At 44.2% G+C, this 17,537-nt stretch overlaps 1 protein-coding gene across 1 annotated transcript in view; it reads left to right on the top strand.

Moving 5' to 3' along the window:
- pappa2 (pappalysin 2) overlaps window positions 1-17,537 on the top strand; it is a 106,836-nt gene that overhangs the window by 21,191 nt on the left and 68,108 nt on the right. The window contains exons 5-9 of the mRNA XM_061043888.1: window positions 5,875-6,023; window positions 12,227-12,366; window positions 14,126-14,279; window positions 15,260-15,452; window positions 16,747-16,880. Coding sequence (XP_060899871.1) covers window positions 5,875-6,023; window positions 12,227-12,366; window positions 14,126-14,279; window positions 15,260-15,452; window positions 16,747-16,880 — 770 coding nt within the window. The remainder of the gene's footprint in view (window positions 1-5,874; window positions 6,024-12,226; window positions 12,367-14,125; window positions 14,280-15,259; window positions 15,453-16,746; window positions 16,881-17,537) is intronic.

Below are 17,537 nucleotides of genomic sequence, written 5' to 3'. Positions count from 1 at the left end.
TCTGGAAGGTGGCGGGAGCTCCATGAAGACCGAAGGGCATCACCGTGAACTGGAAGAGACCAGCTGGTGTTCGGAACGCTGTGTACGGTCGGCTCGACTCTTCAAGGGGCACTTGCCAGTACCCTTTACACAGGTCCAACGTGGTGATGAACTTTGCTGCTCCAATCTGTTCCAGCAGGTCATCGATCCTTGGCATTGGGTAGGCATCAAACTGAGAGATGGAATTGAGTTTCCTGAAGTCAATGCAGATGCGGAGGGACCCGTCCTTTTTGAAGACGATGACCACCGGACTGCACCACTCGGAGTTGGATGGCTCGATCACACCCAGTCTGAGCATTTCTTCTACCTCTTGTTTCAGTTTCTCCACCAGATTTTGCGGGACTCGGTAGGGACGTTGGCGAATTGCTTGTCCCTCTTTCAGTCGGATGACATGCTCAACCACAGTGGTTTTCCCTGGATTGGCAGCAAACAGAGAAGAAGCCTCCTGGAAGACCTGCAGCAGCTGTGATGCTCGTTCTGGGGCCAGGTGTACCAATACAGGAGAGACAGGCGTTGCTTGAGTCTCTGGACCCGTCTGTTCTTCTTCCTCAAGGTCCACTTCTCTTACCAGCAAAGCCATCCCTGTAGAAGCCACTGGTCGCTCCTTCCACTCTTTGAGAAGGTTGACATGGTAGGTCTGTTTCGGTCGTTTCTTCTCAGGATGGTAAACCTCATAGGTGACCGGGCCCATCTTGCGGGAGATGGTGTATGGGCCTTGCCATTTTGCCAGGAGCTTGCTGTTGGATGAAGGAAGAAGCAGCAGAACTTTCTGGTCAGGCTGGAACTCCCGATGTCGAGCCTGTTGGTCGTACCAAGTCTTCTGACTCTTCTGGGCCTCTCGCAGATTGACCTCTGCCTCCTCCTGGTATTTAACGAGTCGCTCCCTCATCTCCAGCACAAACTGGATCACCCCTCTGTCGTTAGTAGTGGTTGATGGAGCCTCCCAACCCTTACGAAGTAGATCCAAGGGTCCTTGTACATCCCAGCCATACAGGAGCTCAAATGGAGAAAAACCTGTCAAAGCTTGAGGAACCTCCCGGTATGCAAACAGCAGGAATGGCAGCCAGCGATCCCAGTCCTTCCCTGTGTCGTCAACAAACTTCCGGAGCATCCTCTTCAGCGTCTGGTTAAACCTCTCAACCAAACCGTCTGTCTGTGGGTGGTATGGCGTGGTCTTGATTGCATTAATGCCCAGCTGCTTACAGAGGAGCTGCATGAGTCTGGAGGTAAAGTTGGTCCCCTGATCAGTGAGGATCTCGTCTGGTATTCCCACCCTGGAGAAAAGCTGGACCAGCGCACGCACTACCGCTGGAGCAGTGATGGTGCGAAGGGGAAAAGCCTCTGGAAACCGCGTTGCATAATCACAGATGACCAGGATGTACTGATGACCTCCGCTGCTTTTCACCAGAGGGCCCACGATGTCCATGGCAATCCTGCGGAATGGTGTGGAGATGACAGGGAGAGGCTGCAGAAAAGCTCGGTCAGATTTGCGGGCAGTGCATGTTTTCTGGCATGTAGGGCATGTGGTGCAATATTTCTGAATGTCGGTGTACATGGAAGGCCAAAAAAAACGTGAACTGACACGGATGTAGGTTTTGTGGCGACCAAGGTGTCCTGCCCATGGGAGTGTGTGTGCTAGGTGCATGACAAGGACCCTACAACTAGCTGGGATCACAAGACGTTTGTCTTCATTACAAACACAATACAGCACATCATTGTCAACAATGAACATCTCCTTCCCCACACAATCCCCACTGGTGTCCTTGACTACTTTGGCAAACAGTGGTTGCAAAGTAGCATCTTCCCTTTGTAACACTGAAATATTGTCAGGCACATTCCACATGTCATCACACAGCACAATCTGTCGGTCTGGTTGAGCTAGCTTTAGCTGTTTCTCAAAGCGTCGCTGGCGACGGGATTTTCTTGGCCCCTTAGTGCCACCCTCACACAGACTACTGTCGAGGTCTGGGAGTGGTTGGACACCAGCTTTCGCTTGGGCTCTGGTGATTACAGGACAAGACAATTGCACATTCAGTTCTCCCTTTTTTCCAGAGTCACTTTGCTCTGACAGTTCTTTATCCTGTAACAAGTCCATTAACACAGGCAAGTCCCAACCCAAGATGGCATCAACAGGCAGATGCTCTACAACCCCAACAGTCAGTAGGTAAGATTGTTCATCAATGATCACCATTAGTTCAGTTTTGGGATAGAGGTGCCTGTCTCCATGAACACACAAAATGTCCGCCTGCCTGCGGTAGTCCACACTGCCTACTGGCACCAGAGCACTTTTAACCAGTGACATGTAGCTACCTGAGTCTAACAGGGCTGTCACGCGTTGACCACTGATGGTAACAGTTTTATGTCGCGTTTTCACCTCCAGGTCCGCCTCGGGGCCCATTTCTGACCGGGGTGCATAACAAGCGCCGGTGACCTTAGCTTTGCGTACGGGACACACAGAAGCTTTGTGGCCTGGCTGCTGGCAATAGAAGCAAACAAGGTCCTTACCCGATCCTCGTTGGTTTGGGGCAGAGATAGTGTCACCTGAAGGTTCTTGGTGTCTCTCTCCCCTTGTAGGTCGTGACTGCGGATGCTGGAAAGCTGGTCGGTGGGGTAGACTGGTGAAACGTGGCACTGGTGCATTGGAGACACGTGGAGCTGGTACACCTCTCCGGGCATTCAGGTACTGTAGCGCCAGCCGGGCAGCTGAGAGTCCCTCGACTGGCTCGTGCTCCTTCACCCAGGTCCTCACCTCCGTCGGAAGTACCCGGAGTAGCTGCTCCAAGACGACGGCTTCCCCAATCTCCTCCTTGGTGTGCTGCTCGGGCCGGATCCAGCGTCGGTAGAGTCCCTTCAGGCGGTGGTAGGTCTCGGTGGGGTTCTCACCAGAGGGCACAGCGGTGGCACGGAACTGCTGCCGGTACGTCTCTGGAGAGATGTCAAATTTTATGAGCAGGGCTGCTCTCAAGTCAGTGTAGCAGTGAGCCATCTCCTCATCCATCGCAGTGTAGGCCTCCAGTGCCTTACCAGTCAGCAGTGGAACGAGGCGGCAGGCCCACTCACTCTCTGGCCATTTCCAGGTCTTGGCAATTCGCTCAAATCTCAGCAGATAGTTCTCAATGTCTTCCCCCATCTGATATTGTGGAATTTTGGGGTCTTGGTAGGGCCTCCACTCTGGCCTCGGCTGTTCAGGTCGACTGCTGGTATCCTGCGACGGAAAAGAAGGATACTCAGCTGCTGAATCCTGATGTCCTCGCCGGGGTGCTGGGGTAGGCAGCTCGAATCTTGGGCTGCTCGCAGTGGCTGTACTTGGAGTTGTGACATGGGCTGGCCTGTTCTGCCCCCGTGGTGCAAGAGTCTGTCGGGACTGGGGCCCTGGTTGATAAGGCTGCTCGGGCCCTGGAAGAGAAGCCCTCAGGCCTTGGATCTCTGCCAACAGGCCCTCCTCTCTCCTTTGCTGTGATGCCAAAAAGTCTCTCATCATAGCCACCAGTTCTCCTCCTGCTTCACCTGCAGACACTGGGCCTTTAGGAGCTGCTGGGACCTGCCAAGGCCTGTACTCCTCATCGTCCTCCTCTGTCGAAGTTGCCACTGTGTCCCAAGCCGGGTCAGCCTTGGCAGCTGCTTCCTCCAACTGCTCTCGCCGCTGGGACCGTAGTCCTGTGCGCTGCTTTTGGGGCCGGATTAGCTTCTTGCGACTAGCCATCCCACTTCTGACACCATATGTGACGGGGTCCTCTGGCAATCCACCCGAAACTTAAAAACAGGCGTAGTCGCAGACTGTAAGTGAAGTGTTTTTATTTTCTGCCGGCCTCCCAAAGTGCAGTGATAGATATTTACAAACATGAAAAAATGCAAAAACAGAAAACCAAACAAAAAACAAACAAACGGTACTTCCAAAAAAAATGAACTCTCGCTGTAACATGTTACCTTCCCTGTAACCATCCTCGACTGCCTGAAAGCAGTAAGCAGCCATCTTTTAAAAGCAAGAAGCCCCTCCCACTGGGCGTTATGAATTGCATAACGTTTTACACAAAACACACTTTCTCATGAATGAGCAATTTATAACCGGTTAAATTCATATGGTCTACTCATCACTAAATTACCCATTTTCATCCATATTTTATTAACACCTCGCTAATGTATCTGTGGCGATACATTGCAAACAAACATTTAATTACCCAATCAATCACGTGATTACCAATGTGCGCCCCATCCGCCTATTTAGAATGCGGAACTGGGCCCACTCTGTTTGGCACCCAAACGGGACACAGCGGCGCGCATGAAACGCACCAACGGTAATACCGCTATGACTATATATATATATATATATGTATGAAACCAAAAATAGAGCTCTCAAGTGTGCACCCTTAATCGCGCTATGAAACTGAGAGGGAAAGGAGGATGATGGTGTGATTTACTATATGATTATAGGCGCACTGGCAGAGGGAAAAGTTTGGCGGATGTGTGTGTGTCAGCGTGTGTCAGTGTGTGTCAGCGTGTGTCAGTGTGTGTCAGTGTGTGTCAGCGTGTGTGCGCTGACTGCAGTCAGTGACGGAGCCGCTCCGTCACAATGGAGGAGAAAACTATGCTAGCAGTTTTATTTGCTTAAACTGCAAAGCTTTGCTAAATCAATCCTGAACAAAGCTCTCCAATGAAGAGGAAACTCTTTCACTGTCTGATAAGACAGTCAACTGTTGTAACATCTTTCTCATTAGTAGAGGAACTTGGGCTCCTAAAATGTAGATACTCCTACCCAGAGGTAGAACAAGTGTAGTTTCTCTAGTTTATGTCTAGTTTGTGAAGGATGGTGATAAATGGTAAACAGACTTGAGCTTGTATAGCACTTTTTTAGTCCTCTGACTACTCAAAGCACTTCTACACCACAGGTCACATCTACACAATCACACACTGATGGTAGAGGCTGCTGTGTTAAGTGTCCATCAGAAGAAACAAATCCATTCATACACATTCACACTCCACTGATGAAGCAGTGGGAGCAACTTGGGGTTAAAATGCCATAGGACACATCAGTAATGTTGCTGCAGGAGCTGAGGATCGAACCCCCGACCTTCCAGTTGAGCGACGACCGACCTCTACCACTGATCCACAGCCGTTTCATAAAAACATATTACTTCCAAATTACTGTTTTAAGTTGTTTTTTGGATCACACAAAAACTAGTGAAAATTTAAGGTTTCTCCGAAAGGGAAGTCTTCTGCCTTATTAATCTCTGGAAATCAAGATCATGATGTCACCAAATGTGGACTTGGGTGTTAACAGACAGGATTAACTACAATGAGGCAAAGTTTTCATCAATACCATTCTCACCTTTGACTTTTACACACTGAGAGATACATGAAGCATAGGGAGAAATAGAAAAGTCAAACAGAAATTGAAAGGTGTTTAAAAGTCTGTCAATTTTAAAGTTAGGGGACCAATCATCTACATATGTCATGTATCTTCTAACATCATTAAAATAAGTTATTTTTCAGCTCACCCTCCTCCATTAAAGTTATGTTGTGCTTTGTTCTACCTTGGGAAGTGGTATCCAGAAAAGTCAGTCTTTCTTTTTTAAGGGGGTGGGTCCTCTTCTACATTAATGCGAAACCATTTGTATGGACGGCCACACTACTCAAAGTTATAGCGCCTATAATTTCTCAACATCACTGTGATTAAAAGGGACTCTTAACATTTTGGACTTACTGCTCTGTTTGTTTTTATGAATGTTTATGGCAGGCATCGAACATTACTTTTTTACTATTAGCTGTAAAGCTTATCAGAGCAAAACATGCTTTCAGAAATGTTCATGTTTTCTCTCTCTCTCTCTCTCCCTATAGAGCCTACATGAGTGTGAAGGAGCTGAAGGAGGAGCTTGAGCTGAGTGGCACGGACACACTCAATGTTTTCTTTGCAAGCAACTCAGCGCGTGAGGAGCTGGCAGGAGCTGCAACTTGGCCGTGGGCAAAGGAAGCTCTTACCCACCAAGGTAGGAAACATTACGTCACATGACTGTATATTACAGATAAAATCTCACCTGTCAGCAAACTTTAACACCTCTCCCCTAGCCCACCATCCCTTGACCTCTTTTTTTTTAAAATAACCAAACGAGATGAGGAGAGCAATTAGAGATTTTTCCGGCACACTGCCTCTTTCTCCTTCCAATCATTAGTGCCCGTTCCACTGGAAAAGACTGATCAACCCAACAAATAAACACTCGTGTGGATTCTTTACCATTGTTAAAGTCATTACTGATTGCCAGCTGTTATTTATTCATTTATGCCACGGCGTCAGTGGAAGCATTTATCCTGGGGGCGGCAGTAGCTCAGTTTATGAGGTTGTGGAACTGGAGGGTCACCGGTTCAAGTCATGGTGCAACAAACAAAGTCTGGAAATTGGTAGCTGGTACTGATACGTATGTGTTGCTGTTTAGTCTGATTGTTGGTTGTGTATTTCCTGTATTATAAACAAAAAAAATCTTCTTCTTAAGGCCCTGACACACCAAGACAAACGTCGGCCATCGGCCCTATTTGAACCGTCGGTGAGCGGTTGTCGCCCTAGTTTTTTGCGGTGTGTCCGGCCCTGTCGCCACCCGTCTGCCTTTTTTTGGCCGATTCGAATCGGTGTCGGTGGTCGGTGAGAGGAATCTCTCTGATTGGCTGTTTGGAGGTTTCATTTATCTCCAGCTCTCGACACAGGTTCAGGAAAGCCCCTTGAGCATGCCGCTGTAGTATCCATGCTTTCCCCTATTAGTGCGGTTTCTCCTTATTTGTCGAAAAGACCAAGGGCTCACAACGCCAGTGGCATTTTATCAGATACTAAAATGGTCTTCTCGTATCATAACAACAGACTGAGAGAGTTATTGCCTATCACGCATGCACCAGAACGTATGTGGTGGTCGGCCGCCGGCTTTAGTCTTTGTGGTGTGTTCTAGTGCAACTTTTTGGTCAAGACAAGAAGCGACGCCACCGGTGGCCTTCGTGGCCACTAGTTCTTCGGTGTCTGCTTGGTGTGTTAGGGCCCTAAAACATCTCACTGGAAGAAAGCTCAAGTCTGTTTAACCAACAGAATGTGTAAAATGCGTCTTCCTCTTTAACAGTTAGTTCATCAAGGTGAGCTAGGGTTGGTTTCATATCCTTATCTTATGTGTGAAAAGTACGATGAAAGACTTTTCGACAAAGGTGCTGTGTAGTTGTGTTATCGTTTTAACACTCAGTAGACATAAGGATCACAAATGACCTTGCACATAGAGCAGAATCTAAATGGTACACACATAGTCCAATATGGCTGGATTTGTAGTCTAACAGGGAGAGGAACTGCTACTGGGCCTGAACGTCGCAATCTCTCTTTTTACTTCCTCTTTATTTACACAAAGGAACACAACAGTATATCGGTGCAACTCTCCTCATGCTTGATTCTGCTCTCCTAAGTGAGATACAAGAGTTCAGGGACAGGAGCATCTTATTACTCAAACTGGGGAGAGCATATATCACTGGAACGTGTCATACAAACTGCATGTTGCTGATCTTGCTCAGAGATGGAGTAAGTGAGTGAGTGAGGTAAGGCTGATGAATGTAAATGAAATGAATCTGCCGCTGATCTGGATCTTTAGACATCACAGTTGATGACTAAATCCTCCCAGAGTCAAGCAAAGTTTCTCCGATGTAGTGCTTCATAGTAGAGCATCAGTCCATACTTGTGCAATAGAACAAGCTCAACTTCAACAGAAAAGAACGTACAGTTTAGAAACCGCACCGCTCTTTCATCTTCTGCTCTCAAAAAAAGAATACAAAGGTTAGATGAGTGAGTTATTGTCCATAAGCCTTCATGGATGAAGGTATATGAATATAAAGAAAAAAGGATGAGATTGGTGAAATATGAGACAGTTTCAAATCATTGAAACCATGGAGCGCATTCTCATTATAAATGTCAACAAATGTATGAACCCCCTTAGTTCACCGGGATGGATATGAAAATGGGACCAAGACATTTAGGGTTCGAGACCAAGGCAAGTCCAAGGCAGGGCAAGACCAAGGCCATGAATATCAATGAAAAATCATCAGCTTATGTGCAGGGAGTGTGTCACTCACTTTGACAGTAACACCAGGAAGGTTTTCTTTCTAATCACAGTTATGATGTGGAAAAATAGCCTGTCAGTGGGGTCTTAACCGGTCTTCATTTAAAATACGGAGTCTGCCCAGTCTGAGACCGAGACAAGAAGGAGGAAAAATGCTTTTGATTCCAAGACGAGACCTTAAAAAAGTGGTTTTGCGACCAAGACCAATTTCAAGTACTACAACACTTGTGAGCAGTGAATAGTTATCAAAAATTGGGGTGTTAAGATAGCATTAGCATGTAGAAGTAGAGGTGCCATATTGACAGAATTAAACTAATTATGGGACCAAGTTGCAGTTTAGCTCGTTTTAAAGGGACAGCTGAGTAAATCAGATCTTCAGGCCGATGTGGGTGTGCTACATTACACTGTCAAGATTTCAAAAAACGATGAAGCCAAACTGATTGTTTTCTCAGAACGAATGAATTGAGCGTCAATAGATAAACAAAGCACAAAAGAAGAACTGTGAAAGCAGAGTGGTCAATATCTACAAAAGCATTTAACAGACAGAGAAGAAGAAGTCATGCTCCTTTATGTTTTATCTCCCCCTTCCTCTACTTTGCAATTAACATCAAATCCGGAATAAACGTTGCACCAGTACATAAAACACAGTCTGTTTTTGGAGAGTGTCCTAAAGGGAAAAGAGGTGTTATCCAATGGGTTCAGCAAAGTCCACACATTGCAGATTGTATGCAGCTCTGTAGCTCTCTTGGAAGCCTACATTTTTCACTGAGTGGAGTTTGCACTCCTACTAGATCCAATACGGTAGTTGAACTCTCAGCCTGTGGTGAAAGTTGTGAAGTACAAACCGACTAAGTCAACGTCGCCCACCATCACTGGTCACTCCTTGACTTTAGTTTAGGAGTCTTTCAATAAGTCCAGCACTCCACAGGTTGTATTTACTTTACAGTATACCACAGTGTCTTTCTTTAAATGCATGGTTATGACCTCATGAGGAGGGAAAATATGTTAAATAGGGGCGCTGCCAGCCTGGGGAGCATGTTTGTATTGACAATTTAGTACTCCGGAAGCGTGCCAAAACTCCCGTTCTTAAATAAACAGAGCATGCACATAACAAACAAATATATAGCTCCGCCTAGTGGGCAAAGGCCAAGCAAGCAACTCTACAAACAAGCACAAAGACGAGACATTTAGACGCTACAAAAAAGTACAAACATTTTTCCAAAAGGGGAAGACACTGCTTCCTCCAGCAATACTTGCACAGACGCATTTTCTGGCGACCACCACAGGAGGAGCGAGTGAAGCACAGAGCAATCAAATCATTTAGTCAGATATTGAATCCCCCTTCTCACTATTTACACGGTATTCATTCTGCCCAGCAGAGGGACAGACTCCAGCTCCTGTAGTGATAACATCTCGTCCGGTTTATTCTTCAGAGACAAAAAGAAGCGATGACTATGATGAGTTATTGAATGTGTATGAGCGCTAAGTAGATATTTATTAAAACAGGAGACTTTACTGTAACCATTTATATCGTCTGAGTGGATGATATATGTTCAAAGTAAACTGTTGACTTGAGTTCTGCGCTCAATGTCTCCCTCATGTGATTTGTTTCACTTGCTCGACATCTGTCCCTGTTTAAAAACCGGTTAGAGGATGACAAGTCGTCTCCGGAGGCCTCGTTGTTTAGAGTGTGTGTATTTAATGTCTTCATTGTTCGATGTCTTCACCACTAAACACGCTGTTTCTTATTAGAAAACCAATAACTACCAAGTCTGGTTTGGATTCTTTGACTATCAGCATGCTGCGAAAAAAAAAAAACATGTATCCTGACTCGAGGCAGCTGAAGAAGGGCTTTCACTGTTTTTGGGTTACTTTTAAGTGATTTTCTCCTTTTTAATTCCGTTTTTAATACAACATGTTATGTACTTTTAATCAACATCTGATTTGCGTTTAAACACTGAAGAATCGCTTCACTCACAGGAGACGGCACATCAGCAGACATGCACCAGAGAGCATCATCTTTGCCTTCCTAAGAAATAATTAAAACAGAACATTGTGTTCAGATCCATGCCAAAAAAAAAAAAAAAAATCCAAATCCCTTGATGTTCATGGTGCATGTACTAACTTTCTATCAAATTTCATTAAGATCTGTTGAGAAATCCTGCTTCGTAATGACCAACAGACCAACTTAAAGGCACAAAAACAACCTGTAAGCTCAGCGAGGGGCCAACTGCAGCATGTGATCAAATAGCACAAGAGTGATTATCGTCAGCCCAAATTCAGAGTGTAGATCTCTATGCATCACGTGATACAGATAGCTTTAACACTTTGAAGATACACATTCATGCAGCAGTTATTGTTGTGCAGTATCATTTTTATTTTTTAAAGCCTACCAATGGTGTGTGTTAAAGAGCCCATATTATGCCCTTTTTGGGGTTTGTATATTTAATCTATGTACCTACTTTTGTACGTTCACATTAGTTAAAGTCTGAAAAAAGTGTCTGTTTTCATGTACTGCTCCTCCTTGCTCCCTGTACGCTCTGAGTCCGTCAGCTACACTCTGTTGTGCCCACACTGTTAGACCCCACGTGGGCCAAGTCTGCTCTGATTGGTCCGCCGATCTGCTCTGTCGTTATTGGTAGGTTGCTGAGCACGCTTCTTGGAAATTTCAACATGCTGGGCTTGCCACAACGAGCCAATGGACTTAGATCAGTGATCTCACACTGACAAGACGTCGCACTGACACATTTTTATCGAGGGGGGCTAGAACCGAGCGTTACATGCAGCTAATGCTACAGCTAACAGGAGGACGTAGGAGAAGCCGCGTTTCCGCAGACTTTGAATTTTTGCAAATAGATGTGCCTAAACATGCACAGGATACATGGAAAACACACTAAAGGGCATATAAAACCAGAAAAAGCAGAATATGGGACCTTTAATACTTGATTCTGATTGGCTCAATGGTGTCTGCTGAGTCAGTCAAAAAGCCTTAGTTAACAATTTATTCAAACTGACATCTCATTGCAACATTAAGTCAGATTTATTCGAGTCTAAAAACAGAGGGAAACATTTATTTACAACATGAAGTATAAGCAATCACTTACACCTCATCCTATGAAAGACACACAATAACGCCTTTAACACACAAGCTGCAAGAAGCACACTGCACCTCTGAAACTATGAATTACATCTAACCATCTCATCCCATTAACTTATAAACATTTCACTACGGACTTCAGTCATTACGCATTCGACAGCATGCTGTAGGGCTGGGAAATTAATGGAGTTTCAGTTTCAATTACGATTTTGGCTTCCCACCATCATGAAAACAAGATAATGGATATTAAACCATTACTGTGCTGCATGCCGTGTTGCGTCTGTAGATTTTGTCATGTGGAGTACAAGTAAAGTGTTTGTTGATACGGGGCTGGCTAGCTGGTCTTATCCTTCATCATATTGTCTAATTATTTGTTCCTTTATGTCAACTGTACTCTATGCTACTGATTTTAAATCTTGCTAGCATGCTTCCTGGCTAACAGTTGAGCTGAAGCGCTGCACCTGGGGCAGCAGATACTTTTCAGTCAGGAACATGATCTTCATATATTTAAACATTTTATTAAAAAAAAAAAAAAAAATGGAAATACTGTTTTGCTTCCACTAACAGAGTCTTTTGAGCATTCCTTTGTATTCAAAGTGCGCAAAAATGGCCCAAATCCCTCCAAAACCACATCGCCATTGTGTTTGTTCTGTGTTTGGTTTCAAGCACTTAAGTTTTACTTCATTCCTAATTGGTTGTAATGTCACATTTCCTTGTCTTATTACTGAACTGGCCTGTTTCTCTTTTGCAAAATGCCAGCATGCTGTGGTGGAGGCTGAACTTTCAGTTAAAGAGACACAAAGCTGTTGGTTTAGAATTAAAAAATGTAAAATGTCTTGCCAAAAAAAGCCAAAAATAAAATGTAAAAACTACTTTTCTTTTTGTGTATGTGGCTTTTAAAGTTTAATTACAAAAATCCAGCTTGGGTTACAGATCTGAACATGTACGCACTGTCTTTTTAAAAGACACATCTAAAAAGTATTATGTACTAAACCGTGAATCTGATGTTTGTTTTCAGGCGGGATGGTGCTGAACCCATCCTACTTTGGTACCATGGGCCACCACAACACCATGATCCATGAGATGGGCCACATCTTGGGACTGTACCATGTGTTTAAGGGGGTGAGCGAGCGAGACTCCTGTGATGACCCATGTCAGGTAGGCCTGTTAAATATACTCCTCTTCTCAGTTAGTACGTGTGCATGCACGGTTAAGTCCAGCTCCAGTTAAAGCTTGATTAGGCCATACAGTTGGATGACTGTCTTTGTCCCAGTAAACAAACACCAGGAGAGAATCGTTTTATTGACAGAAGCATGACTGACTCCGATACACTAGGTGGCGATATTGACCCTTTTAGCTAGTTACTATTAGAGATGCACCGATCCACTTTTTTTCATTTCCGATCCGATTCTGATAAATATGTACTGTTACTGATTCCGATATCTTTTTTTTTTTTTTATCATAACTAATTTAATAAAGTTTTATTGTTGTTGTTGGTATTATCTGTAAGGCTACAAGAAGCTGTAGTAAACCCGGCATTGCATTGCATTGTGCTGGCTTCAAATACAAACAGGAAGCAGCAACAACTGCAAGGTTTTTCAAATTAAATCTTTGAAACTTAAGTGTAAGAATTGTACTTTTGATCACGTAGAAGGTGTTCCATCTCGTCTGAACGTCGTCATGGAGACAATTTGTGGACACTTACAGTTGAGTCTGAATGTCTTCAAAGCGAGACTGTGCGAGTTGGGAATGAAAGAAAGTGCCCAACCATCTTTCTGGAATGGTGATGTGGATCTGCGCTATCAGTTCGATATCTGATACGTAAATTATGTCAATATCGGACCAGATACCGATATTGGATCGACCCCATCTCTAGGTGCTATATGACATGTTTCTTGTTGACCTTGCCACAGCAAGCAGTAAACTGGTTGTATGCAGAAAGGTGAAAACATGGCCGACTTTACAGCTCTGTACATTTCACACATTCTCTATGCTTTACTTTTGGTACAAATGCAATGCACGCTAACCCTCTAGCTCATAGTGACATGTGCAAACAGACGCCTTCTGCTGTGCCTCGTATTGATGCTGTTCGACTTCAGGGTCAAAGCCCGGCACGGGAACTTAAAGAATGAACAGAACTGGATACAAGTCTAGTTTAGGCATTGAGGCGTATACATGCAAGAGTTAATCGTACCCCGACCGCATTATCTTGGTGTGTTAGTCAGACTGCAGGAAATTTGACTTGTTGACAATGTTGACATTGTAAATGGTAAATGGACTTGAGCTTGTATAGCACTTTTTTAAGTCTTTTTTAGCACTTTTTACACTGCAGGTCACATCTACCCATACACATTCACACACTGATGGCAGAGGTTGTTATGTAAGTGTGTCCATCAGGATTAGCTAATCTCATTCATGTACATCTGTATGCAGCTGACGAAGCAGTGGGAGCGATTTGGGGTTCAAGGACACATTGGACATGTGGCTGCAGGAGCTGGGGATCCAACTCTTGACCTTCCAGTTGAGCGACAGCAGCCACATGCATTTTAAAGATTTATTTTTGGGCTTTTTGTGCCTTTAATGGAGAGATAGGACAGTGGATAGAGTCAGAAATCAGGGAGAGAGAGAGTGGGGAATGGCATGCGGGAAGGAAGCCACAGGTGGGATGTGAACCCGGGCCGCCCACTTGAGACGACAGCCTCCATACATGGGGCGCACACACTAACCACTGCGCCACCAGCGCCCCAGCCACATGCATTTTAAAAGTCTAGTTATAGTTGGACAAACAATGAATTGTATCCGGAAACATTTTTAGGAGGGGAGTGTCTGTTAGCGCTTCCTTTGCCATCCATAAAGTGTAGACTTTCCTACCTGGTAGAGATGTGAACTCTTCTGTGATCATTTTCTCAACTTGTAGGAGACCACACCATCTATGGAGACAGGAGACCTGTGTGCCGACACTGCACCCACACCCAAATCCAAAGCCTGCCACGATCCCGGGGCCGTCAACGATACCTGTGGAGTCACAACGTACCAGGACACACCTTACAGCAATTACATGAGTTACACAGGTACAGCAAACAGAAAACATCCTTCACTATCCTGACGTTTAGTGGACAGCACGTGGACTGTCAGACATGTTGAAAAGAGTGAATGACACACACAACCAGTTAGCTAATAAGTCATTGAAATAACTCACTAAGTCACCGTAGAGGGCAAAATGAACACAGCGATTGTAAAACTATGTAACATCCTCCTGCTTAATAAGACTCAGACCTTTTTCATTTGAGACTCAATTCAGTAGGAGTAGACACACATGGTTTGTGGTTTCAGCAGTCTTTAATCCAAATCATGTGTTTTTTCTAAAGGGACAGATGTGAAGCATGTAAGTTATCTATTCCCTGACAGATGTAATACACAACAACAAAAGCAAGTGCAAGACTCATCAAAGCTTTTTGTCTCTTTCGAAATGTCTGTGAAGACCTGATTGGCTACCCTATGAAGCCAAATTAATCATAGGCGATACTCCATTTTGCTGCATCGGGGGTCATTTTTTCTTCCTCTACAGTCAATCAGTCATTCAAATGTGATTTTTTTGTGAGTATGTTTAACCAATTTTGATGCTTTAGGCCGTACAGACTTAAGCTTTAAGTAAAAAAAAAGCAGTATGTAAAAATCTGCCGCCAAGGGGGCTAACAAAGGATGATGTCGAGGCTAGCGGGGAATCATGGGAGTTCTCTCTGCTACTCCCTACTGGATAGTCTAGTGGTTACTGTTGTGCGTCCCAATGTGAAGGGGCTTTAGTCCTCGCAGCGGCGGCTTTGGGCTTGAATCCTCCAAACATTTCCCGTCTCTTTATCCCATGAGCTATGAAACTTGAACGTTTCTGGTTTATATTAGTAGAATCACACTCTCAAAGGTTTACTAGGGCTGTTCTCTCTCCCTCTCTCTCCATTTGTCTGTAATAAACCTCTTTGTTTCCAGTTGTGTGAAGACAGATGGAGTGTTCAGACCTGATCGATGCATTTCCTTTTTTGTTCCATTTCATCAGATGACAACTGCACCAACCATTTTACTCCCAACCAAGTGGCCCGGATGCACTGTTATCTTGACTTGGTCTACCAGAAGTGGCTGACGGACCGGACCCCTGCACCCATCCCTCTGCCCCCCATAGTCACAGACCAGAGTCTGGATTCTGTCTCTGTTTATTGGCTGACACCTTTACGAGGAACACTCCATCAGAGGTATGAATGCGTGCTACTATATACAATTCTGTGTTTTTTTTTAATCTGAAAAGTGGACTGTGTCCTTTGTGAGCAGCTGCCACCTTCACCCAATGCAGGCAACATGACAGGATTGAAATTTAGCCGCCATTGCAAGTGCTGTGTTGGGATACAACACAGCTTGGCACCCCACACCAGATCAAGTCATCCCCCATAACCACCATCACCTTTTCTGGCCAAGTCATCCACCTCTCTCCAACCGTCACAAATCTCGGCATCAAAATGGACCCTCAACTGAACTTTGAAGCCCACATTAAACATATGTGCAAAAACTCATTCTACCACCTCAGAAACATTGCCAAACTCCGTCCTACACTCTCCCTCTCAGATGCAGAGAAACCCTCTCAGAGAAGCCTTCTGCTTGTGCTTTTAGTTTCGTTAGTTACTTAGTTGATTAAATTTGTTTTTATTTCAATTTTTTTCTCCCTCTAGCACTTTGAGATTTTTTTGCAAAAATGTAAAGTGCGTTACATATTAAATGTATTATTATTATTATTATTATTATTATTATTATTATTACATAGTGAAGCAGACCAGGCGAGCGTTGCCACTTTCAAATAACTTTTCTCCTTCGTTTGTTCATAATAATGCATTTAAAGAACACATCGTATACTTTTAAGTAAATACACCGTGTGGAGTTCTAGTTTGGTTGAAAAGACTTCTCAATTCAAGACAAGTGGCCAGAGGAGGCGGGACAGACTTATCACACATTACCTCAACAATAACCCTTTAAATATTTTCCAATATAACGGCCAGTTCTTATTTCTTTCTGTCTGCCTACAGTTGTCCTGCTTTATCCAGTCAAAGTAAAAAAAAAAGGCAGTTGGTCTTATAACTATTCAATTATTATTATTTTTACTCACTCCATCTCTGCTGAACAAACAGTAGAGTAGAGGCAGGCCAAACTCCACCCCACACATTTCCAATCATTAATGTACCTGACCTGGGCTGCACATGGACTGTGAGCACTTTTCATGGACAATCTCCTAACATTATTTATATATTTATGTCATTCCTGAACTTCTGTGATTTTAAATATAACTTATGCTGTTTTCATGTTCGGTCTTTTTGACTGTGATGTGATTGGATTGGGATGCGAGGATTTCTGAGCTTGTAATGCAAGACAAACAATTTCTGTGCAAACGGACAATAAAATGTGATCTTATCTCCTGTAGGACTTGTAGACCTTGTAGGTCCTTAATAAAAAAGAGGTGATAACTCCTGATGAGCACTTTTTGTGTCCTTTCTGTCTTAGCTCCTCCCTTCATGGATCTGCTATCAGCTGTGGAGACTGTGAGAAGGACGGTGTTTTCCACCAGTACGCCCACGAAGCGACCTCACCTCGCATCTGTGACACGTCAGGCTACTGGACCCCCGAGGAGGCCGTAGGTCAGTCATAATAAAAACAAAAGTGTTTCATAGCTTTTTATTTTAGGCAACATGGATAAAACTCACCATGTTAATATAAAAACAGCGTTGAGTCTAATGCATGTTTGAGCTGCATGACTTCCAGCGTTAAAGTTTTGAAGTGATTCATAACTGGATCTTTTTTTGATTTATTCTCCTCCTTAAACACTCTTTCCGTTCAGTCATCTTTGATAGAAGGTAATGTTTGAGTTTGAGTCCTTGAGTTATACTTTTGTCTCCTGTTACAACGAAGCACACACAAATACACACACAAACACACGTCTCTTCCCTGTAAATTTCAGGTGCGTGCAAGGCTAATGGCTCCTGGAGGAGGAAAAAGTAGAAAATCATTAAACGATAATTGCCTTCAGCTACAGACGTCTCTCTGTCTTGGTTTGGCCAAAAGACGAGAGAGGATTATTAGACAAACGTCTGCTCGGGGTAATATCTGGGTGCTGTTCAAACATTGAAACTCTGTCATAAACAAAACAGCCAAAATAATTGTATCTCGCAATCCTGTCCAAGCGTACTTTGAAACATTATGCTGCTTGTAAGCAGTGGCACATGGAGCTTGTTTTTCCAATCATAACTTATCAAGAAGATAGTTTTCCCCCGACACAACTTGTTGAGAAGAACGAG

This window comes from Labrus mixtus, chromosome 8 (assembly GCF_963584025.1).
Source record: "Labrus mixtus chromosome 8, fLabMix1.1, whole genome shotgun sequence".
NCBI lineage: Eukaryota > Metazoa > Chordata > Actinopteri > Labriformes > Labridae > Labrus > Labrus mixtus.
Note: the sequence above shows the minus strand (reverse complement) of the source record. Positions and strands in the feature narration are given on the sequence as shown.